This window comes from Arabidopsis lyrata (assembly GCF_000004255.2).
Source record: "Arabidopsis lyrata subsp. lyrata unplaced genomic scaffold ARALYscaffold_1, whole genome shotgun sequence".
Taxonomy (NCBI): domain Eukaryota; kingdom Viridiplantae; phylum Streptophyta; class Magnoliopsida; order Brassicales; family Brassicaceae; genus Arabidopsis; species Arabidopsis lyrata.
The window spans coordinates 22,857,121-22,882,529 of record NW_003302555.1 but is presented as its reverse complement, the minus strand read 5'-3'; the positions used below and the strand labels follow the sequence as shown (position 1 = coordinate 22,882,529).

Here is a 25,409-nt window from a genome sequence, read left to right as displayed (position 1 = left end):
TCTGCAAATTTATTAATAAATCGTAATATCTGGGACTCGAACCCCAGACATTTTGGTGTAGAAACATTAATTAACCGTTGGTCAACCAATGGGCCAAGGGAGCTTCCACAGTTGAAAAAAAAGTTAGAAAAATTAATTTTCAAAAATTGTTTTACTTTGTTAAAATATTTAATGATTTTTTATCAGCTATATTTTATCATTTTAATACCTTTCTAAATTTATAGTAATAAATTTTTTATTTATAATGTCACATACCTTTATCATCTATCCACAAAGGAAGCTGTTAATTAGGACAAGTGTTTTATCTACCAAATGGAGAAGTCTCTGGCTTTTGGCTCCTCGTTTGGAACTAAGCTCCAGATAATTTTATGATTTTAATTCCTTTATGAGTTTTAGTGATAGGTTTTTCTATTCCAATAGGGTTTCATGCATACAAAAACTAAATTTATTGATAAATATAAAAGTAGTGTAGATAATCACTCTTATCTCACATCGTGGATTGATGATGCGGTTAAGCAGAAGATCCAACATCTAGATGTGGTTCTATGTCCTCAAATGACTTCTTATTATAAGATGCCCCAAGCCCCCAAAGGTTTTACGTCTGTGCGACACTGGTATACTTAAGACTCTCTTGGCTGGCCTTGTTTAATCCGGAGTTTGTTTCCTTACCTTGTTTGAAGACTATACATTTACGCAACAATTCATATCCTGATGAATCCACTATCCACACTCTTGTCTCAAGTTGTCCTGTCTTGGAAGAGTTAAAGATTGTTGTAGTTTGGAATGATGCAAAACTCTATCGGGTGCACGCTTAGTCACTAAAAAGGCTCACATTAATTCGAACTTCTTTTTTCCAGTTTGATTCTGTCCCGGGGTTGGTGATTGATGAAAATCGATGATCGTGTATCAAAAAGCTTTATAGTAAACAATCTGGAGTACTCTAACGCCAAATTAGATATTTCTTTATACTTTGGCTTGGTGGTTTTTAATGAAGCAAGAAGAAGTACCATCCACAGTTTTCTCTATTAGATGAATAGATGGTTTAGTACATTTGAGTACTGGTTTGTACATAACCGGTTTGTACCGGATAGTAGATTTGTGTATATACACGTTGTACTTATCATCAATTGAAAACAACAGAATCTTTTCTATTTTCGTCTTCTTCTTCCTCTCACCAACACGATCATCATCCTTCATGGTTGATCATCATCTTCCTTGATTCTGTTCATCTATTTCACTAATATGGTATCAGAGCTATACGCTTAGCTCCGATTTCGTTTTCTTTCTCTAATTCTTCTTTTGGCGTGTTTTGTGTTTGGCTGGTTCGATATGGGAGTCCCGATTCGTAAATCTACTCGTCGTCTGGGTAGATCTGCAGGTGTTGGTAGCTCAGGTACGAAATCGAAAGCTCCGATGAGCTCGATCTCTCCGATTCCGTCTGATCCAGCTCTTGTTGTGCCGATCAACTCCGTTTCTGAAATCGATACCGTGAATAGTCAACACTCGCCGTTTTTCCTCCATAGCGCTGATCATCCTGGCTTGTCTTTGGTCACTGATCGTCTAGATGGTATGAACTACAATCACTGGAGTTCTGCGATGAAGATAGCACTTGATGCGAAGAACAAAATCGCTTTCATCGACGGCTCTCTTCCTCGTCCTGAAGAAGGTACTCCTCTATTTCGGATATGGTCTAGATGTAACAGTATGGTCAAGTCATGGATATTGAACGCTGTTTCGAAACAAATCTATGGTAGTATTTTGAACTTTGATGATGCTACCATGATTTGGAAAGATTTGCATAACCGGTTTCATATGACAAATTTGCCGAGAACATTCCATCTCATTCAGCAAATTCAAGATCTGCGTCAGGGTTCTATGGATCTATCGAGTTATTATACAGCTCTGAAGACTCTATGGGATCAGCTTGATGGCAGTGAACCTCAGGAACCATGTTTATGTTGTCGTTCTTTTGCTTGTGTTAGTAAACGTAATTTTCAGGCTAAGGTGGATAGAGGACGTCTCATCAAGTTTTTGGCTGGTTTGAATGAAAAATATGCTATCATTCGGGGTCAAATTATCATGAAGAAACCTCTACCTGATATTGCTGAAGTTTACAATATCTTAGATCAAGATGATAGTCAAAGACAATTTGGAAGTAGTGTTATTCCAGCTGCTTTTCAGGTGGGAATTGCAGGACCTCATCCTGGAGTGATGAATGGTAATGTCTCTTCTCCTTCTGCTGGTTCTCTTATTGCTTCTTACCAGTCTTTTAAGAAAGATAAACCAACATGCTCTCATTGTGGCTTCACTGGACATGTTGTGGATCGTTGTTACAAATTACATGGTTATCCACCTGGTTGGAAACCTAGAAAACAACATCTCAGTACTCCTCTATCTTCTCAAGTGTCTACCCCTGCTGTCACTGCTCAAGTGTCTGCTCCTGCTGTCACTGCTCAAGTGTCTGCACCTGTTGTTATTCCTCAAGTATCTAAGTCTGTTGGAACTGGTGATAAACAGTCTGCTGGTCTTGATGGTTTAATTGGGAACCTGACTAAGGAACAATTGCAACATTTCATTGCTTATTTTAGTTCTCACTTGACTCCTCAAGCCTTTTCTCTGAATTATCAGATGTCTTCATCAGTTCAGATCAATGAAGCTTCTACTTCTGGTATTTCTTTTTCTAACTCTACCTACTGTTTTATTGGAATTTTGACTGTTGCACAATGTGTTACAAACAAGAGATCATGGATTATTGATTCTGGTGCTACTCATCATGTAAGTCATGATAGGAGCTTATTCAGTGATCTTGATACTTCTGTTAGTCAACATGTTAATCTTCCTAATGGTAATATTGTTGTGGTAGCTGGAGTTGGTACAGTGATTATTAATACAGCCATCAGTTTGAAGAATGTTCTTTACATAGCAGAATTCAGAATGAATCTTCTCAGTATAAGCTCATTGACTTCCGATCTTGGTTCTAGAGTTATTTTTGATCCTGCTTCTTGCCTCATACAGGATCCTATCAGGGGATTGACGATTGGAAGAGGTAGAAGAATTGCTAATCTCTATCTGTTGGATGTTGAAGAACCTGCAAATTCAAGCCAACTATCTTCTTATAGTTTGAATGTTGTAATAGACTCTGCTGTTTGGCATAGGAGACTTGGACACACGTCTTTTAATCGGATTGATATGATTACAGATGTTTTTGGTATTTCCAAACAAAGAAATAAAGTAGTTTTACATTGTGATATTTGTCAAAGAGCTAAACAAAAGAAACTTCCATATTCAAATAGAAATAACTTTTGTGCAGCTCCTTTTGACTTATTACATATTGATGTTTGGGGTCCATTCTCAGAGCCTACAGTAGAAGGATACAAATACTTCTTGACAATAGTGGATGATCACACTCGGGTTACTTGGGTTTATCTGCTTAGATTGAAGAGTGATGTTTTGACAGTCTTCCCAGATTTTCTGCAGATGGTAGAAACTCAGTTTGATAAACGAGTGCGTTGTGTTCGATCTGATAATGCTCCTGAATTGAAGTTTACAGAACTTTATCGCAAGATGGGTATCATTCCCTATCATTCATGTCCTGAGACACCAGAGCAGAACTCTGTTGTTGAAAGGAAGCACCAACACATCTTGAATGTGGCCAGGGCTCTCCTTTTCCAATCAAATCTGCCATTGTCTCTATGGGGGGATTGTATTCTCACTGCAGTTTTTCTCATCAACAGGACACCCACACCACTACTGGAGAACAAGACACCGTTTGAGAAACTTACAGGTACAGCACCAGAGTATACTGATTTAAGAACTTTTGGTTGTTTGTGCTATGCAAGTACATCTCCTAAGCAGCGTACTAAGTTTGAAGATAGAGCTAAAGCTTGTGTTTTCTTGGGCTATCCAGCAGGCTATAAAGGTTACAAACTGATGGATATTGAGAGTAATGTTGTTTTTATTTCCAGAAATGTTAAATTCTTTGAAGACACATTTCCTTTTCAGAATTCTCAAGATACTGATAAGGCTTCAAGGTTCATTCCTCATATAAGTACTCGAGTTACTGTACAAGGGGAATCTTCTGGGCTTTCTAGTGAGGGGGAATATAATTCTGATTCAAGACAAGGGGAATTACAATCTGAACCAGTGGTGCATTCTGAATCTTCGACAACATCACATAGACGTTCAAGACCTCCTGCTTATCTCAATGACTACTATTGTTATTCTACATCACAGTCCACACAACATCCTATTTCACAGGTTTTATCTAATACCAAGCTCTCAGATCCTTTTTGTGCATATATCAATGCTCTCACAAAGTTTCCAACTCCAACTAGTTATAAACAAGCTAGCAAAGTCAAGGAATACTGTGAGGCTATGGTTGCAGAGATAGAAGCATTAGAACGCACAAATACATGGCAGGTGTGTTCTCTTCCTCCTGGTAAAACTGTAGTTGGGTGTAAATGGATATATACAGTAAAGTTAAATCCTGATGGTAGTCTTGAACGGTATAAAGCTCGCTTAGTAGCTAAGGGGTACACTCAGAAAGAGGGACTTGATTATGTTGAAACATTTGCACCTGTTGCAAGGATGGCAACTGTCAAATTTTTGCTTTCAATTGCAGCTCCAAGGAAATGGTTTTTGGATCAACTGGATGTGTCCAATGCATTTCTCAATGGTGATCTTCATGAAGAAATCTTTATGGCTTTGCCTCCTGGTTACATCCCTAAAGAGGGAACAACTTTTCCACCTAATGCAGTTTGCAAGCTCCAAAAGTCTATCTATGGACTCAAGCAAGCTTCACGTCAGTGGTTTTTAAAATTCTCGCAGTCTTTGATCTCTTTGGGTTTTAAAGGTGGTACTGGTGATGACACTTTGTTCCTCCGAAAGACTGGTGATATATACATGGCTGTATTGGTTTATGTGGACGATATTATTATTGCCAGCAACTCATCAGAAGCTACTGCGTCTCTTACCACAGCCTTGAAAAAGTCCTTCAAGCTGCGTGAACTAGGTCCTCTAAAGTACTTCTTAGGTCTTGAGGTTGCTAGGACTTCTGCTGGTATATCTATTTGCCAACGTAAATATGTATTGGATCTCTTGGATGAGACATGACTTTTGGGCTGCAAACCCTCCTCTATTCCCATGGATCCAAGTCAGAAGTTGAATATGGAAACAGGGGAATTCTTGACAGATGTGGAGATGTACAGAAGATTGGTTGGCAAACTAATGTATTTGACCTTTACTCGGCCAGACATTACCTTTGCCGTTCACAAACTATGCCAATTCACGTCTGCTCCACGACAACCTCATCTAAAAGCTGTGTATAAAGTTCTACACTATCTTAAAGGTACCATTGGACAGGGTATGTTCTACTCAGCCACTTCTGATCTTAAGTTGAAAGGATTCTCTGATGCGGATTGGGGTACTTGCAGAGATTCAAGGATATTTGTTACTGGATTCTGTATGTTTATTGGTCCATCTTTGGTATCTTGGAAATCAAATAAGCAAGAGACAGTCTCCATGTCGTCTGCAGAATCCGAATATAAAGCAATGTCTACTGCAGTTAAAGAAATGCTATGGCTTCGCAAACTTATGGTTGACTTATGGGTTGATGTTTCAGAGGCCTCTGTTCTTTACTGTGATAATACCGCAGCTATACACATCGCCAATAATCCGGTCTTCCATGAAAGAACTAAGCATTTGGATCTTGCTTGCCATCTTGTGAGAGAAAGAGTTCTAATGGGCACAATCAAGACTCTTCATGTGGGGACTGAACACCAATTGGCTGATGCTCTAACTAAACCTCTATTTCCTACTCAGTTTCTGAATCTCATTCGCAAGATGGGTGTTATTAACATATACACTCCATCTTGAGGGGGAATATTAGATGAATAGATGGTTTAGTACATTTGAGTACTGGTTTGTACATAACCGGTTTGTACCGGATAGTAGATTTGTGTATATACACGTTGTACTTATCATCAATTGAAAACAATAGAATCTTTTCTATTTTCGTCTTCTTCTTCCTCTCACCAACACGATCATCATCCTTCATGGTTGATCATCATCTTCCTTGATTCTGTTCATCTATTTCACTAATATTCTCCCTCCGGATTTCAAGGATATGAAAATATGTGCAGACACTCTCGATTTATATATTTGTGAGTTCCCATATTGGACATGCACATATTCTTTCATAAAATTTTCTGATCCACATTCTTTTATATATATATGGTTGCAGCTCATCTATTAATGCAAAAAATTAGAATCGCTGCCTCAATATGGTTACATGTCTCGTCTATGCGTTAGTCTCCATGCATCTATCATTTCAAATGGTTGCCCATCTTTCTTGAGAGCTGCATGTACCTTAAATACCTCACCTTGGTGATGATTTGCTTTAAACCCTATGATTTTCTCATCTCTATGAAGTCTCTACAAATCTTATCATTGTGTTTTCTTCTCTCATTTTCCCTTAGGAACGGTTAGGTTTTGCATGACAGCTACATCCCGAGGAGATGCATCGAATCAGTTTTTCATCGGTGCCTAAGTGTTTGTATCATCTCTCGAGTTTGTTGATTTCGAAAGGACAATCCGGGGACATGTTGATGCTTTCTAGTGAATTCAGCTATCCTCAAGAAACTTACTCTACGTTTGAATTATTCTTCAGCAAAAGATGACATTTCTTTGAAACTCCTCAATATCCGAAGAGGCTCTATCAAATGTGAAGTTATCATCCTCTGATTGGTAAAGATTTGAGGTTCTCTATAGTGAAATTGTCTTCCAAAGGTCGGTTGATGTGTATGCTCTCATATGTTCCTCACCATTTGTGATTTGTGCCTTCGACTAAATAGAAACGAAACTACTTAAATACTTTGTTGGAAATCTTTTAATTAAGTGATTTCGTGTAAATTCATTGATAAAACTATGAGAGTTTGTTTAATTCTATTAAGTTTTGCTTGTACATGTTTCTGCATTTTCATGGTAGCATGTCAAACTTAACATTGACATATCAAAACGGTGGCAAAAGGAAAAACTAATCGATTGATTTGATTTTTACATAACCCAAACCAAACAAATCTTTAAGTAAAGTAACCAAACTTTTGCTTGAATCTGAAGTTAAACAGAAACTAAACCCAACATAAGCCCATGTTAGGTTATCTAACTATGTAGAGTAGTAGTGAGAACTTTTATTGTAACCTTGAGCTCTCCTTTTTCATCATTATGAAATATCAATCAAAATCCTCATAGCTTTTACTTTATTCTCAACTCAAAAGTTTTCTCTATCTATCAATCCTCATAGCATTGTTCATACATCACCTCTCAATCAGACATGGTCTTTAAAACTTCCAAAATGGTTATAACAAGATTTAGTGAAATTTCAAGAAAACTAATAAATTTAGTAACTAGCAATACGATCAAAAAATCCTCATTAAAATAATTAAACAAATGATACTACATCATAAAATTAAAAAATTCCACTACTTAAAAACTAAATTTGATGAATTAATGTTGATTTACTAGGATATGACCCGCGGTACACCGCATGTTAAATATTTTTGTTATTTATGTTTTTTTAATAAAGGAAGAATTAGTTGTGTATAGTTTTGGTTGTTTTTTGTGTTGATAGATAATTATTTAGAGAATTTATTGTGTGTTTTAAAATCGCTTTAAGTTTACGATATTAGTAAGTCTAATAGTATATTCTCTTTTATTTATATGGTTTACATAATAATTATTTTGGTTTATGTTAACAGTATAATTAGTTGTATTTATGTTAAGAGTAACATAACTTAGATATGGTAATGATTTGTATTATGAAATTGTAATCTAGTTAAGATAAAATTAATCTAGCAAGCCCACTAAGTAAAATCGAAGCCCAAACAGTAGAAGCCCAACATAAGCATTTTTGTTTTGTAAAACAAAAAAACAAAGGATCCAACAAAATGCTACATTTATCGTGGAAAAAAAAAACAAAAAAACGAATAGGAAAAAAAAAATTACAGAACCTGAGGAACGAAGAACTTGTTTCATCTTCAACCTCTCCCCGATTCAATTTCATGGAAATATTTTCTGTTTGAATAACATGATCCAATTAGAAACGGTTATACATGTTCATAGCTTCGCAAATTGCTCGTACTTGCATTTAATTTCGGATCAAACCATTTGTAAGTAATTTTCACTCATCCGTTGTAATTTCTTTATCGATTCAATAGCTCATGAACCATGAAATTGGTAACTTAATCTCTTTCAGTTTGAAGATTGTGAAGGTTAGTATCGATTGATCTTCATTACCATCTGCTTCAAACGTTTAAACTTCTAGCTCCTTTCGGGTCAATCGATAGGTAAGTTCTTTTCTTTCGCATCTAACTCTTTTAAAATTCGACGTCTTAAGCTGCAATCGACGAATTGATGAATGTAAATTGAGTTTCATTTAAAGAAATGAATCGTATAAACAGAAAAAATGATCTATCTCACTCTGAAACAAATTTATAGAACAGATGAGAACATTGAAGTTATGTCCAATGTTCTGATTCTATAAACTTTAAGACTATACAACGAAATTAATGTATTGGTAACCAATGTATCTGATTTATAGAGGATTGAACATAGAAGATACAATATATTCACGGTTTGGGAAATCAGTAACTGAAGTACTCATCTCATCCAGCACCTCTTTAGCAATTTTTGGTCTTCCTGTAGCAGCATCAATGCCCACATCATCATTAGTTAATACTCCAAACAAAGGATCTTCAGCTGATAATTTAGGTTAATTTGTAAATATGAAAATTAAAAGTTTTTCTATTGCAGATGATACTTGTCTTGTTCAATATAAGGCGAACACATCGAGAAGAGACGGTTGCATCATTTCTTCACAGCAATTGAAGGTTAGTTTAAATTTTCTAGTAGCTGAGATTAATATTAAGCAAAGCAATAGTACAGAAGTGCATGAAATGTTTCATTGTTTGAAAATAAAATGGTTCAATGGCTGGTTTTATGCTTGATTGTTCCCACATTAAGTTATAAGAAAAAAGGAATGAAATATACCAAGTATGGTGAAAGTATGATTGTTTCAAAAAGTAAAGTAAATATTACCAATGATGCCGCAACTGCAAATATTGCTTGTCTCTTTCTTTTGTGTTTCTCTCGCATTGAATCTGGAAAAAAAAAACTGTTTGTTAGACGTTAAGTAGAGATGTCTGACCATTACTGGGGGTTTTGCAAACCATAAAGTAAACCATAAAGCAAATATCTAATGAAACAAAGGTGAACTAAACATACCTTTTTTGATATGGTCGTTTGACATAGCATTCCAGCAGAATTATGAGTCGATATTCTGGAAAACCTCTTTGAAAACAACGTTTGTTGTTAGAAAAAGATCGGTAATGGAAAAGATTTTGATAAATGTACATAAATAATTACATGTGCATCAGCCACTACTAACTCTAGTGTTTCACCTGTTGTGTTAGTATACTGGCGCCATGAGTGAAGCACATTCACTTGCACACGCCAAGAGGTTTTGTAAGGCCTGTTGTCTGTCAAGAAAGCAAAGGATGCAGCCATTTCTTCTCTAGTAAGTGTTTCTATTCTGAAAGAGGAAGTTGACTCTAAGTGTTGGTGTAAAGCGTGGAGAGAACTATAAGAAATGATTGAGTATATATATAGTCACAATATAAGTATTAGGGTTTTGGGATAGATTTTACTCAAATCTTGATTAGCACGGTTTGGATATCACAGAAAATATTGAGATTGACATATAATGTGAACAAATAAGGATAATATCTTTCAAAAATCAATGAAATTAAGATATTATCTACGAAAATTAATTTCAGCTGTAAATGGAAATATGCTTTTAAAAATCGTTTAGTTATTCAACATTTCCAATTATTCTCGTTGCTATTGAATGTAGATGTTATATTGTTCAGTTTTATTAGGAAACAAAAAATATTTTCTAAATATATTTAGAATTTAAATTGGATATGATTAACAAATCTGTTTTATTATCAGAAAATGTATTATTGATTGTGGTCCATAATAATAGGAAAGATATTGAATGTAGCGATTGTTAGCATAATAATAATAAGAAGTATATCTAACGAATCTGTTAGCATCTATATAGGAAAGATATTGAATCCGGTAATAATAGGATTTGGTAGTTTAGGGAAGTATAGGAAGAGAATATTTGGCCGAATTCCTTGCATTTTTTTTTGGCAAGTCTCATTTATCAGGATCCGAGAGTTTTGATTGGTCATTGAGTCGGGTCAGAAAAAAAAAATCCGTGTCAAAATTGAAAAAAACCCCGACCCGATTAGGATCTCCAAAAAGTGTTGAAAAATGTATAGTAGATTGTAATCAAAACAAACTTATTATAACAACTCAACCTTATCGGGGAAAAAAAAACACAATGGAGAACAAACTTTTCATAATCTATCTAAATGACTAAATCACTTTCATCATCAACTAACTCTACTCATCATTCATGCTCATCCATATGCCGATAATCTTCTAAGAAATTCTCGTTGAATAGAACTTCTCCTTCCTCCTCCTCCTCAGGCTCATCCCTAATAATTTGAAGATCTTCTACTTCTCCGGCCGCGTCTACAACGATGAAGTTATCGTTATCGTGAAGAAGATTTCGGTTGCGAGTTTCTTGAGCACCAAGTACAGCATCAGCCACAAAACGGTAATGTATAATCTGATCTAAGTCATCATACTGATCATGCCCATCTATTCGATAATCTTCCATAAAATTATTCATGAAGAGATCTTCTCCTTCTTCCTCATCATCAATATTTATCACCGAAGGCTGATTGTTCTCGAAATCTTCTTCTGCCATTTATCTTTCTCTCTGGTTCTGGCGACGAAATTAGGGCACACAATACATTGAGTTATATAGTTTGTCACGTCGATAAGGCGAGTAATATTAGCGCCTCATTAGCATATAATTGGGGCTGTTTTATGTATTATTGAGCCTATGGACGACCCATTTATTATCTGGGCTTCCATCAGTTTGGGTATAAGTTGTAACTGATTGCTGAGATTGAATCATATATTTATTGTTTGGTCATTTAAATAAATCATTAAATTCAATCATATATTTATGGTGACCTTCCATGTGTGCAAATGGGTAACATAATTTAAGATTTAAGAAGTTGAAAGAGTTGAAACTTATTTGTTATTGTTCGATAAACAAATAATAAGAGAAAAAAAAGTAATAGTATTTTAGAATCCAACCAAACACGCTTTATTCACATTTTGTGCTGGCTCTATAATCAAATAAACACCATTGAGCCACTAAAAGCAAAACACTCCAATTATTGAATGAAATCGAAACTTATTAAACGTAGCTTTGTGAGACTTGACGTCGCCTCAAGATAAGAGAGAAATCAAGATCAAACATTTGGATTTCAAGCCCGAATCCATCGCCAACGATCACCACTAACCGTCCTCTACTTAAGACTCCGTTCTTGATCAATTCCGCCGACAACATCTTACCCCGAAGACGTGACATAAGAATCTCAACCATGTTTTGTCTTAACTCTCCCATTGAGAACCAAAAGATAGGAACTTGAATGCCCTGACCAATGACTGATCCTTTAACTCCAAAAAACCTGTATCATACAACAATGAGAACAATTAAATATCCTCGAACGAAAAGATAGACTTCTTAAGCTTTTAAGTCCTAAAATGTAATCATAAAGCTACTTACTCCTTTTCCAACATGGTGTACATTACTCCTCGACTTTTACTGAGTATTGATACCTAAATGACACAAAAGCCAAGCTAATGTTGAGTTCAGGGAAGCTCAAAAGTATTAACTCAAGTCAAATTGCAATTCTCACCACAAAATGTTCAAAAAAACTCGTAGCAAATTTACGATTTACCTTGTCTAGAACCTCCCCTTGGTGCGAGCGAAGACTCTGTACAAAAAGAGAGATTCACTAAATAAATTTGTCATAGAAAGATTTAAATTCTCCAAATAGTTATGATTACAACCTAACATATAGCTAATAACTTCCATCAACAGAACAAGCATTACTAATAATTTTACCTTAAAGAACTTTGCAATGTTGTTAAGCATATCAACCATAACCGGAATTGTGATTCCTCGAATTAAAAGCGATGTAACGATGATAAACACCCACCTATAACATTCAAACATGATAAACCAAGATTGTTATATAACCACAAGATTCTTATAAAAATCTTAAGTAACATTGTGAAATCTTACCATTGAGAAAATGTGAAAGAATTCAACAATGCAAGCAAGTGATTAAGAGAAACAAGAACATCAGCGACATTGTGTAACTCATAACCCTTAGAAACCACAGATTGCAACAACCAATTGATGACGGCGTCACCGGAATCATGGAAATTGAAGGTTGAAATGAATCGATCTGACGAAACGGACGATGGAGATTGGAAAACAGAGCGGTTGCGAGAGAAAGCCGCCGAGGCACGGATTAACGAATTCTGGTGAATGAAACTGTGGTAACTTCGAATTGATGGAGTTTTGCGTGTAGGTTCGTCTTCTTCACGAGGAGTTTGAAGATGGATGAGACATGAATAAGATGATCGGTGACGTTGAGGATTAAGCACCGACCTGAGGGATAAACAACGAACAAGTGACATCGGAAAATTGACGACGAACCGGAACTAGCCTGAAACGGGAAATTGACAATAAGTTTTACACAAAGCAAACGCGATAGAGCGAATCGATGAAGAATTGACATCGAAAACTATGAAAACAGAGAGTTCCGACGAACCTCGGTGGCTCCGGGAAATTGGATTCACCGGGAAAGACGATTAGGGTTTTATAGGTTTTAACTTTTAAGAGACGAAGAACATAAATTTGCATTGTGCATGTCTCTCTCTAGTGAAGTTTATTTATTTATTAAGTAGAAAATAATGACTAATTTGTTGTTAAAAATCCCGTCTTTTTCGAATAATATCAAGTTATCAACAATCTCATTAAAAAAAAAAATTAATTAAAAAATTTATCAGATATGATTTTTGTTTTTAACATCTCGTAAATTAGGGATTATTGTCTAAAATACTATTTTTGCATAGTTTGTGGATTTTGCCACTTAAAAATGTAGGTATTTACGATTTTTTTTTCAAAATTACATACTTTATACCAAATACTAAATCCTAAAAACAAATAAAACCGATTAAACCCAAATATAACGAGTGAAACGCATGTTAAATCATTTTTAAAAGTCTAAAAAATGGCAAAATCCACAAACTATTCATAAAATGACAAAATCCATAAATGCCACCATGAAAAATAACAAAATCCGTAATTGATTCCGTAAATTAACCAGATAAGTTTATGTAATATCCTTTTTATTACAGAAAAAATAAGAATCTCTATACTATTAAAAGAGAAGTACAAATGCAAATGGATCGGGTCAAAATCAGAAAATTGATCCAAAATTCTGAAATCGGATCTTTGAATTTTTTTTGGAATATGATTTCTAATTAATATTTAATAATGAAAAATCGAACTAAAATAAAATATTTATTGAAATCAAATAAAATATGATTGTATTTATGGTAACTAATTATAAAAGCATATTCCGAACAATACTATACATTAATTACGTATAATATATTTGTTCATATATTTTTGGAACTAATTCCATAACAATCAACGTTTTGTCATTAATTTTGCTTATTTTAGCCAATTAGCATTAATTGAAAGATCTTACTTGCTTCAAAAGATTTCTAGAAAATTTATCACAACTAACCCATCTATTTTATAAATTAAATAGATATTTTTATTTTGGTCGTGTAAATTAAATAGATATGAAATCCATGTAACTAATTTTAATTTAATTAAATTAAACGAAATTATGGTATTTTCATACTGATAGCTTACCAAAGAAGTTTAATTTTAAAATTATAAAGATTTCTTGAATATGATTTTTAGAATTATTCAACAAGATGATAAATATTTATTAAATTTTGCGAATCATGAAAAATAATAATTAATTTTTAATCGTTATATTTCACCTTTCAAAGTTTCAATCTCTCATCTAAGAAATAGGATATAGATTCTATTATTCCTATGTCCAAACTCTATTTTGTTGTATGACTAAATAATATTCCCACTAGAGCTGTCAAAGCGAGTTGATTCGTCCCGTTAAGCCCGTTTTGTGATAGGCAAAATATATTTTGACATATTGTTAGTTGGTCCACACGACCCGCAGATAGCATATATGAAACACAAATCCGTCCCGCGAATGTATGCTGATTTGCGGGGTTGTCCGTGGATTTTGTTTAAATAATTTTAAAGTAATGAAAATTTAAAATACTACTAAAATAAATAAATAAATAAAAATTAGAGGAAATAATTTTATATCTCATTATATTTATAAATATTATAATTTCATTTATTAAAAGTTTTTAAATTACCAAATGTTGAATAAATTATACTTTTATCAATAAATACTAACATGCGGGCTGATCCGCCAACCCGCGGACGAAAACCGATTAAAACTTATGATCCACTGCGAATCAATCCGTGTGGCCCGTTTATTTACGGGTTTAATATATTTTCACAAATATGCCCCATAGTGAGATGATTTGGGCTCGACCCACGGTTTTTGACTTATTTTTACTGCTCTAATTCCTATGAATCATCTAATTTTAGAATTCTAAAACATAAAATTCTATTTTTAATCATAATTAATATGATCGGTTTAATTATAAACAATTTAACATTTTCTCTACAATTCTTTATTATGAATATTTATAAGTACACTACCCGATTCGCTCAACTTAAAACACGCACTATTAAAATCAATGTATGTAAATCAATATTCTCCCGCGGTGGACAGTGGGTCCGATCCTAGTTTTATTAACATTATTTAAGTTAGTTTATGAAATTTCTGAATATATCTTTTATTTTCAGAAAATCTTAGGCTTTAGATCGGTTTTTAAAAAAAAAATTGTTCCAATTTCAAATTCAGTTTTCGGATATAGAAAAGTTTATCTTTGATTAAACAAACAAAGCAACAATAAGTCAATAAATGGTTCGAGCTCACATAAATGTAATCATTTTCAGTCTTATCTAAAATTTTTGTCCAACGAAGGAAAAATATAATTGCTTAACCGGTATGTTTCTCTCCCAAATATCTCCGGTTCAACATGTAAACCAAACCTCTTACAATCGGTTCGGTTGGTGGCGCGTACCGGCATAGAAACCTTCTGTGTAGGCAGTGTTCTTGTACATAATCTGCAATCAATTTATACAAAATCAACATTGGTACAAATGGTTTAGTCTAAACCAATGCGAACCATGTACAGTATATCTAAATGTACTCACAGCGAGATGGGTAAACTCTGATGTAAGTCGTTTTCTCAGTGTTTCTGCCAAAGCCTCCACACTCTCTCCCTTTGCCTGTATGTAAAACCGGTTCAGATTTGATCTCAAACTGTTGCGAGATCGATTCTAATTTTGAGATGAGTTTATTACCTCGGACAATAATAGAGCTGATGTTTTGTCCATTATCTCCTCCACAAATTTCTCGGGGTTCTTGTAAGCTGATGGGGCTGAATTATCCGCGATGCTCTTCACCTTACCGGCTGGCTTGCTCGGTTTGGCTGCACCGTTGGAGCAAAACGGAGTTATATAAACCAATCCTTCACAGTTTAGCAAGAATTGGAGCGAATTGTTAAAAACATGACAAATCAGGCATACCTGAAGCGACAGGTTTAACATCTGCTGACACACTTTTTGGAGGAGGGTTTTGTATAGTAGATGTTTTATTAGAAACCTCGGGAACAACAACTGAATTAGACGGAACATAAACAGCTAGATCTGGAGCCTGGTCTTTACCAACTACCGGGTTAGCCTGAAACAGTAAATCCATAGTTCAAAAGGTTAACCTTGAAGAAAGAAACTGCGGAACATGAGGTCTCAAGTTAAAGGTTTAGAGTATTTGCCTCAAGGTCAACGTATACGGGATCTCTCCCAATCGACTTCAGAAACTTGTCCAGACCCAACGTGTTAAGAGCTGGAAATAAAAGGGACCAACCAAATTAGTATATACGCTAAGATCTATTGGTAACTGTGTTTCTCAAGCTGGCATGTTATATGTTATAACTATTTCGGGTTGGCTTGAACTTGAACCATAAAAGAAAAGTCTGTAATCAAGAACTTACAGACTGAGACGTCGTTAGACAATGGGTGGAAGATGCAGCGTGTTTGGTTCTTGAATTTTTGGTCTAACAAGAGCGACACATCTCTTTAACAAGGAAAGTTTAAAAAAGAATGTCAGTCAATGGAAATAATTAGAAACTTGGAAGGGAAAACACATATGAACCAATGTTCAGGCAAACAATACCTTGATGATTCATTTACAACTGCAAACGGTGTAACACATCCAAGGGACACCTTCGACGAAAAAGAAAGTAGCACGAGTGTCAAAAATTTCAAACATGAAGACACTAAGTTAAATAAATTAATGTGGATTTGTTGTAAACTACGATAAGCAAAACAAACTTATCACCATGCACAAACAGATCATTTTAAGCAATTCGGTCTAAAGAAACTGTTCTTGTCATTTTTTTCAAGAAAACAACCACTACCATGGTTCAATGGTTACAGCACAATCATTTATTAAAACTCTTTCCAGATATATATATAACAAAACAGTAGCAGAGTAAGAGAGAGAGACTATGAAAAATACCTGCAAAAGCTCACCAAGTGCTTCTTCAGGAGCCATTCTAATTCCTCCTTTTCCCAGACCAAGTCTCTGAGATAAAACTGTTTAAATTAGAAGTCACAGGTAACACCCATTAACATCCAAAAAAACCCATTTCGACTTCACAAACCCAGTGACTTCTTCTTTGCCAATATCCACAAACGAAAAAGGAGAAAACATGTGTTACCTTTCATGTCAACTTTCGTATCCACCATGGCTGAAACGATATAATATCGATGTTTCTTGTCCTGCAAAAACAAAACAGAAGCATATGTGCCATCTATAACCGGTTAATAGTCAATTCTAGTGGAAATAACTTGATAATGCGGTTAACTTAATGGTGTATCGCTTTGAAGATTACCTTCAAGAAGAGATTCTTACTCAACGCTCCCTCACTACTGCTTACATACTTGGCCTGAAGAGTTAAATAGACAAAACAAAGCCTTATAAATCCATCTTTCAACATCCTATAACTTATGTTTACAAATCGAAAACTTTTTTCCGGTATTTTCACCTGTTCTTCGACGGTTAAAACAGGCGGATGTTCATACTTGGAATAATCAATCTCAAGTTCCTGAAAGATACATACAAAATCCTCAATTATCAATTCACATTGCCACATCTTTAAACATTGGCACTAATAAAAACGTGTAACATCAAAGATTCTTGACCATAGAATTAGAATCTAAAAGCAGTAATTGAAAAACTCTAAGTTCAAAACAATTCTGCACATAACTTGGAATCCATAGATATACATCACAATCCATTAATGCACACAAATTCTTCAGCAAATATAAACAGAATCAAGCCTAAACGAAGTAAAATTTTCAGTTCTCATCTAATGATTTATCTAATCTAATCTAACGAATTCAATCAAACAAAAGCAATGCGAAATCAAGATGATGAATTTGAGTTTAAAGATGAAGATAGAAACCTGAAGTCGATCAAGCAACTGATCTTTGGAGAAACCCATTGAATCGAATCAATCAAAATCAAAGAATTTGGACTGAGAAATGAGCAAGGAACTGCAGATTTTGTTGACAAGACGAGGTTTAGGTTTTCCAGATTTTTGCCGATGGTTAGATATTGGATTGAAAATCTTTAAACTTTCTTAGTAAAAACAAATGGATCACACATTGGGCTTTTAAATCCACGACTATACTTAACTTCCAAAAGCCTAAAAGGCCCAACCCATAAATTCACAGTCCATAAATAATACAATTTTTTTATTTAATATTAAACTGTTTAAAGTTTTCATAAATATTTGTATGTTTTAATAAAAATGTATAAATTTTTTTTTTGAAAAACGAAGTATGATTGATTTTTGTGTAAATTATGGAAATCGTTAGTTTATGTTTATATTGTATTTTATTTTTGGTGTTAGTTTGTGTTTTCATTTACAGGTCGTAACACTTTAGGCACTGACCTTATGGATTTGGATATGGTTCATTCGAATAGATTTTGTTAGGACTACTTGTTTAGTTGTTTTCTTCAATAATTAGACTACCTTAAGTAGTGTGCTTAACACACTATTCTTAACTTATTTCTCTGATATGCAGAAAGAACATTTAGCCCTAATACAACAACCAATGGTATGAGAAAAAAAAAAAAAAAAAAACAATTGTGACTGTACATTGAGCCATTCTAGAGGTAGAGTTTCCGCAAAACGAAAACCCAATTATAAAAAATATAAAAAGGGAGAGAAAAATTACCAAAGATCGATAGCTCGACCGGAAAGGCCACCTTGGAAAATTCTAAAAAGTCACATGATTGAATGATAGCTAGTACAGATAAAAATATTAAAAGCTGACCCGGGTCTAAAGAGATGTATGGGATTCGACCCAAAACTTCTAAAAAAAAATGAGAAAAAGGAGAAAAAAATTGAGATTGCTTTCTCTATGTGGATAATGAGATATAATATAGGCTATATCAATTAGTGGATAATGGTCATTTTGAAAAGTTCTTGTATGCATTTAGTAGGCTAAATCAATTAGTGTATGAATTTATAGAGCTCAGTAGTCTGTGTATGTATACCACCAACCACTGGTTCGGATATTGGATCCACAAAATACTTCAAAAAAATAGACGTATAATTTTTCTGTCCACTTGTCCATCTACATATTACCACACCACTACTATTATCATATAGATGCATTGTCTAGCCATCGTGAAATCGCAATCTTAGTATAATTGACAAATCAAATAACATTATATATACGCTTTAATATTCGTTATAATGAGACAACATAATCGTATAATTGAGATGATAATTTCACGACCAAAGTTGGTTCTATTTCAAAAATTGCCCAGTGATTTAGCAACACGAAGTTTCTTTGTCTTTTGTATTTATCTACATAACACCAAAAAGTGTTTGGTTTTCCGTTTCCGAATCAAAATTATAAAATATTATTGTATGAAGGTTCTCTAAAAATTTATTTTTATTTTTTTTTTATTTTTTTTTTGACAGCAAAATTTATTTAAACATAAAACATTGAGAAAACTAATGCCATGTTATGTGTTTTGGGCGATGATTAAGAGATCCCCTGAGAAGAAAAAACTCGTCCCGGTCCGGAGAATATGTCATGTGAAAGGTGAAAGAAAAATGAATGTGAGGCACTTTTCATGGGACCAAGTGTAACCAAAAGCCCATGTCAGAAACTCAGACCCAAATTTCTAATTTCTTTTACAGTATTTAGTAAATTTATTCAGTGATATTTATTTGCTCGAAGACAACTCAAATTACGGAAAGGAAACCTATAGGCATGGTCAATTTACAACTTGTTTGTATATATACAAATTGCAATGATTTAAAATAAAAATAATTGGCATTAGTTGAATATACCAATATCTATCAATTTCTTTTGTTATTGGGTCAAAAATTTTGCAAAACACGAAATAAAGAAAGATATTCGAACCGGAGTTCACTTGCAAAGATATTCCACTTGATTTTGTATGACTCACATGTGTATTGAAAAAAACAAATTTAGTAGAATAGATACCTTTTGATTCTTTTTTTTTTTGGATCGAACATATTTAGTTATAAGATTTCACATAAATGGTCTAAAAAAATAATTACCAAATAACAAAAACTGTACCAAAAATATTACTCTTAGTTATTTTTTGTGTACAGTTTTTTTACTGCTAATTCTCACCATTCTTTAACTATTTCGATATTGCTTACCGGTTCCTCTACCCGCTAAAATATTTGTACCGCTTTCGTATCATCAATCGATAGACATTGCTATAATTGCTATTTGAGTGAAGAAATTGTTCTAAAGAAAAAAAACAAGTCATATCTAAAAAAATAGAGATAGTGTTTGTGAGGAGTAAGGGTAAGAGAGTGAATGGGACCCCATATCACAAAGACACACACATAACAAGAAACCAAAAACAACTCATGTGGCTTTCTGCTCAAATCTACTGTTAGATTTTTCTTCAGACCAATGTTGGAGTAAAATGGATGTCATTTTTTTTACGAAAATCTAAGCACATCATAACGTACACAATTTTTTCACGTTAACTCTTTCTCTTTGGTTTTTACCAATTCTAACACAACACAAACCATTCTGCATCTCTTGTCTCTTCTCTCTTTTTCCTTATCTTTTCTTCTAAATAAATACTCCCTCTATTCCATTATATAAGATATTTTCGTAATTTAATTTTGTTTCATATTATAAGATGTTTTACAAGTTTCTATGTAGATTTAAATGCATTTGACAATTTGTAATCATTAGTATTCTGCAGTCCTTTTTTTATTGGTTAAAACTGTTATAATTAAATATAAATGATATTTTAAAAAAGAAAAATAAATGATGTGTATTTACTTTAAACATCTTATATTTTGAAAGAGATGGAGTAATACTTATACTTACTCTATTCAACAATAATTAAATAGGGTAACTCATCGCCTTCTATGACAAGCCTCGTGAAACTTGCTTCTTACTCTTTGACTTTGTAAAACTTTTCACATGAAACTCTGCTCTCTGTTTAACTCATTACCTAATAATATATATACATAAAAAAAAAAAAATCATATGTAAATCGTATAGTTATCTTTATAAACCAGACTATTTGATTTAATTTTACCACCACTTATTTTGTATCATGTACACATTTACATTAAACAATGTTAAAGCCAGTAACGCCAAATTCTGCGTTCACACTTTAAGTGAAAATTCTATGAAATCTCAAATGATTGTTTTCAACATTAACTTTTAACTTACGGTTTCATAATTTAATCAACGCTATATGATTATGTACTTTAAAAAAATAACCTTTTAACTTGTTATCATTCGAAGCTCGTTTCGTTGCTCGAAAGCATACTATAACCACTACTTCTAGATTTACTGAACTTTTAACATGAAAAATATCTAATTTCAAAAATAATTTAGATATTGGTACAAAGATCCCCAAATGTTCCATACATTGTGAGAATTGATTATAAAAGAGAAAAAAAAAGAAAAAGTATAACACATTGTATTACATAACTGAAGTATATATATTGAAACAAAGAATAAGGTATGATTAAAAGTAAAAAAAAAATCAGCAGAAATTCCATAATCTGATATCTCCTTCCTCAAAGAAATCATCAGAAAGTGGTGTTGTCAAATAAGGCGCCGAAACGCCATTAATGAACATGAATTCATCATCACCATCAAAACAATTGTACCATGATGATGATTCAGACAAGGAGACTTGTTGGTCGTACTGTGACATGGAGACAACATCATAGAGATCTTCAGATGGAGATGAAAGCAATGGAGATGAAGTAGAGACTGATGATGAAGAAGGATCTGTGTTGGCTGCAGCAGCAGCAGCAGCTACTCTCTGTATGGACTTTGGAGACATGTCATTGTTGTTATCACCATTGTTGATAATGTTAAAGAGAGAAGATGAGATCTCTGGGAAGTTGAGATTATTAGCTGAGGATCCTTTGAGACAGAGAAGAGCTGCGTCGTAGGCTCTAGCCGCGGCTTCAGCGGTTGAGTAAGAACCAAGCCAGATCCTTGTCTTTTGGTTAGGAGCTCTGATCTCTGAAACCCATGAACCCCAACTTCTCATTCTCACTCCTTTGTACTTCTTCATCCTTATGGATGATGATGATGTTGATGAGGATGATGAAGATGATGATGATGGAGATGACATTCTCTTTGTAGTCTTTTGAAGTGTTTTCACCATTTTTTGATACTAATTAAGGGAGGAAGTTGGAGGAGAAGAATGGTGTGTGTCTATTTATAGATGAGATATAGAGAACAAAAATGGAAAGAGAAACATAAAAAATTGAAGAGAAAAAAAATACTATGAACATAGTCAAAGAAAGTAGCATGGGGCACACACAAAGAGATTAATACTTTTCTTTTAAAATAATGTGAGAGACAGGTGTTTTTTAATTTATTTATTAAAAAAAAAATTTCCTTAATCACAGTCCCATATGCAACACCCAATCACAGATCCTCCTTATTTTTTAATTTCAAAAATGTATATTTATTGATTTGACCTCCAAACTAATTCTTTAGTTCCTAAAAAGTACACTATTGTTTACCACTAAAAGTTACTACTTCTGAGCCGCAGAGTCTTGAATAAAAGAATACCTATTCAAGAAACGACAGAGAGTTATAAAACATTATTAGAGGAAACATTGGATTCTATATTTAGAGGCAACTTCTAGGAGCTAAGAGCATGTGATTTTTAAGGTACAAACAAAAGACAAAGTTAATCATATGAGTACTATATCTAATTATTTTGATAAACGAGATGCAAAAAGAAATCACATGATTATATATATAAAAAAAGTATTTACAAGTTTATAAACATAATTCGGAATCTTAACGTTAAAGTAGCTGAAGTCATGTTTACCAAGGTAATGCACAAGAGCTGGTGCTTCTCTGTCTTAATGGGACTTTTAAAACCGCGTTAACTAGTTCTTTGTGTCTCCTTGCACACGTAAAATTCTCTCTGTAAAAAGGCTTTTACTAAATTAATTAAATTCAGATTCCTTAGTCAAAACTGCATTGTCAAAACTGCATATTGTAATATTAAATAGAATAATAGGGTACTAACTACATAAACTAAAGTAAAATCGTCAAACCTCACAATAGTCTTACACTTTTTTTTAACAAAACCAATCTGCAGTTATATTTAGTCGGCACTAGAATTAAATTAAGAGTGCTAAACTAAACTATTCGTGTTCACGTTCTGGCCAGACGACTATTTTTTTTCTATTTTGTGGTACTATAATTTAATAATGAAGGTTTTTTTCTTTTGATTTCCAGATATCAAGAAACGAATCAACTGAATTGTTCGTTGGAAAATGCAAAGGCAAATCCAGGCAACATTTTACAAAAGTTTATGATAAAACAAAAATAACAATTTTCAACCCTTTTTACATGAATATTTGCAGTCAATGACAGTAATTACATAAGTGGTATTTGAATAAATAATAAAATTAATTCCATTTAGAATGATTTTGGATTTTTTTTTTGTTTACAAACTATAAATCTTACGTGACGATTGATTTTATTTATTCTAGTATAACACTAGTATTCTACGTGGACATCTAATTTAGCAAATGAAGAATTTATCCGGTTTGGCTCTTAATCTACAACTTGTAGAACACATTTCTTGTACTACATGATATTCTCTATGTCTATTAATGTCAAATATATTTATGTTTTTCTCATATAATCATGTGATCTATGTTTTTGGATATCTATATTATTTAGCGGGTTAAATATTTATATATTTAAGCTTAAAATATACTTTTCAAAGCTCATTTAAAAGAAAAACATTTTACATTTTCAGTCAATATTTTACCAATATGCTTTTGCTATTTTCTAAAAACAACTATAACATTCTCATTCACCTAAAGAAATCTACATTTCATGCCATTTTAAGTAATTCACTATTTTTACGTTTATTCTTACTTTTTTTTTATAACTTAGGGTAAATCCTAGGCCTATGGAGGAATCCAAACTAATTCTCGGAAGAGATGCAACCCACGGATAGACCTTCTCTCCGAATATGCAAATGGGGCCGTAAGTATGGGTCATATCCGTGTGGGTGTCCAAGAGAAATGTGTTGGAGTTTCGCACAGCAGGTGGATCAAACTTGAAGCGTGTTGGCGCCCAAGCCCGCCTCCTTACCACTCGACCAAAAGGCCTCAGACTCGTTTATTCTTACTTACTAGTAAATGTTTTTTTTGTTTACCACAATGTAACCATATTCAACCAATTATCAGAGTTCATTGTTGATTGTTTTAGTATCTAGAGCTGGACAGTCTTAAGCTAAAAGTGTAAGAACAAGAAGAAGATGAGTTATATTGTCATAAAGCTTGAGTGATCGGATCGGGTAAAATCCGAGAAGATAAATCAATTAAGCTAGCTACCTAACGAAGAAGAGTGAGCGAACCCTACCTGAGGAAATAGACAAATAGATTCATAAATGAAGATTCATGCATAATGCATGTACTTTTGCACTAAAAATATCATATTCGTAGTTTGGACAATCTTTTTTTTTTTTTTTTTTTGTATGAATGTAAAATTTATTCACCAAAAAAAGACGGTTTTACAATAAATGCAACATCAAGCTGAAAAAATCTGAGTTTTTGAGAGGGATTATAAAGAAGGGAAAACTAGCGACTATGGGTTTGAAAAGAGGGATGCACCGTACTCAATATAGGACCTTTCGTACCTCTCTCATCAATCAAATCAATCAATATATTTTTTTTCTATAATAAATATTTGTGTTAAAAATAAAAATTTGTGGGTAGAAGAAGAAAGATTCATTTATTGGAAACGAGTTAAGCCAGAGTGGAAATAAGACTCTTGTTTCGCGTTGGAAATAAATTCGTGTGGTGGATACTTAAGAGGAACGTACGGAGAAGTTTCTCATAAGGATTGAAGATTGTGTTGGATGGTGTAGAGGCAAATGCACATGTGGATTGTGACAGAACATAATCAAATCCTTTGTTTTTGATTTCATTAGATTGAAAAGATTTATGACAATAGAGGTTTCGAGATTTTAGTGGTGGTTGTTGAGTGAATAGAACAGGAGACAATGCTCCAAATTTTATATCTTTTGTCTTTGATACTGTAAAATTGAATCAAGCTTGGTTAATTTCTCCCACCCTGGTCCCAAATTGTAGGAGCTAGCTACATCAAAGTTTAATTTCATTCACTGCAGGAGATTAATATTATCTAATTAGATATAGAGTAAATCGTTTGAAACTATTTGGGTATTATGTTGGTGAAACAACATATGGCTAAGCGTATTTTAGCACAAAATATGGACATCATACACGTCTTCAAATGATGTCGTTCTTGGCAAAAGCTTTGTCCAATTTTTTTTTTTTTTTTTGATCTAAATATACATTTTCATTTGGCCACTGTAATTTGTTGAGATTTCTGAACGTGTGTTCATCTTTGACTCCTATTTCATAGGTCACTCTTTTTCCTATATATGTTTTAAAAAACAACGATCTTAGTTTAAGAATGCTTAATTCTAAATATTTTTCATGACGAAATACGAAAAAGATAAATGCATTTTGGGCTTTATGGTGGCCCAAATAATGTTATTTGTGGCGTTATAAGTGGTATCAAAATCGAGAGATTCCTAGAGGCATACCATCAGAAAAACTTCCCATCTGCAATCGAGTAAATAGCTCTACGAACTAATGGATCGGATCGGAGAAATTGATGATAT

The 25,409-nt window shown here is 33.5% G+C and overlaps 4 protein-coding genes and 1 long non-coding RNA gene across 6 annotated transcripts; 1 reads left to right on the top strand and 4 right to left on the bottom strand.

Moving 5' to 3' along the window:
- The first annotated feature begins 7,798 nt into the window (after positions 1-7,798).
- LOC110225416 lies at positions 7,799-9,436 on the top strand. Its single transcript, XR_002329761.1, has 4 exons — positions 7,799-8,165; positions 8,252-8,342; positions 8,809-8,885; positions 9,307-9,436. It is a non-coding gene; the product is annotated as an uncharacterized LOC110225416 (long non-coding RNA).
- Positions 9,437-10,091: 655 nt separating this feature from the next.
- LOC9327363 (DNA replication licensing factor MCM2) lies at positions 10,092-11,126 on the bottom strand. The gene has a single exon (XM_002891255.2). It carries the CDS (start codon positions 10,832-10,834, stop codon positions 10,472-10,474), a length of 363 nt encoding a protein of 120 aa, XP_002891301.1. The 5' UTR covers positions 10,835-11,126; the 3' UTR covers positions 10,092-10,471.
- A 71-nt stretch (positions 11,127-11,197) lies between these two features.
- LOC9327362 (putative F-box/LRR-repeat protein At3g49150) lies at positions 11,198-12,872 on the bottom strand. 2 transcript variants are annotated; one of them, XM_021015115.1, is made up of 6 exons: positions 12,765-12,871; positions 12,230-12,659; positions 12,050-12,143; positions 11,883-11,918; positions 11,708-11,760; positions 11,198-11,609 (listed from the first exon to the last, which is right to left on the bottom strand). In XM_021015115.1, the coding sequence occupies exons 2-6, from the start codon at positions 12,628-12,630 to the stop codon at positions 11,336-11,338; spliced, it is 858 nt and encodes a 285-aa protein (XP_020870774.1). In that variant the 5' UTR covers positions 12,631-12,659; positions 12,765-12,871; the 3' UTR covers positions 11,198-11,335. The 2 variants fall into 2 exon arrangements, with proteins under 2 accessions (XP_020870774.1, XP_002891300.1); XM_002891254.2 differs by having other exon boundaries at positions 12,230-12,872.
- A 2,108-nt stretch (positions 12,873-14,980) lies between these two features.
- Positions 14,981-17,901, bottom strand: LOC9327361 (prolyl-tRNA synthetase associated domain-containing protein 1). Its single transcript, XM_021014935.1, has 12 exons — positions 17,644-17,901; positions 17,224-17,283; positions 17,071-17,124; positions 16,897-16,957; positions 16,695-16,771; positions 16,350-16,399; positions 16,168-16,250; positions 15,949-16,019; positions 15,704-15,857; positions 15,479-15,606; positions 15,329-15,403; positions 14,981-15,238 (listed from the first exon to the last, which is right to left on the bottom strand). The coding sequence occupies exons 1-12, from the start codon at positions 17,680-17,682 to the stop codon at positions 15,167-15,169; spliced, it is 924 nt and encodes a 307-aa protein (XP_020870594.1). The 5' UTR covers positions 17,683-17,901; the 3' UTR covers positions 14,981-15,166.
- A 3,058-nt stretch (positions 17,902-20,959) lies between these two features.
- LOC9330058 (ethylene-responsive transcription factor ERF014) lies at positions 20,960-22,262 on the bottom strand. The gene has a single exon (XM_002891252.2). It carries the CDS (start codon positions 21,885-21,887, stop codon positions 21,252-21,254), a length of 636 nt encoding a protein of 211 aa, XP_002891298.1. The 5' UTR covers positions 21,888-22,262; the 3' UTR covers positions 20,960-21,251.
- Between the last annotated feature and the right edge of the window lie 3,147 nt (positions 22,263-25,409).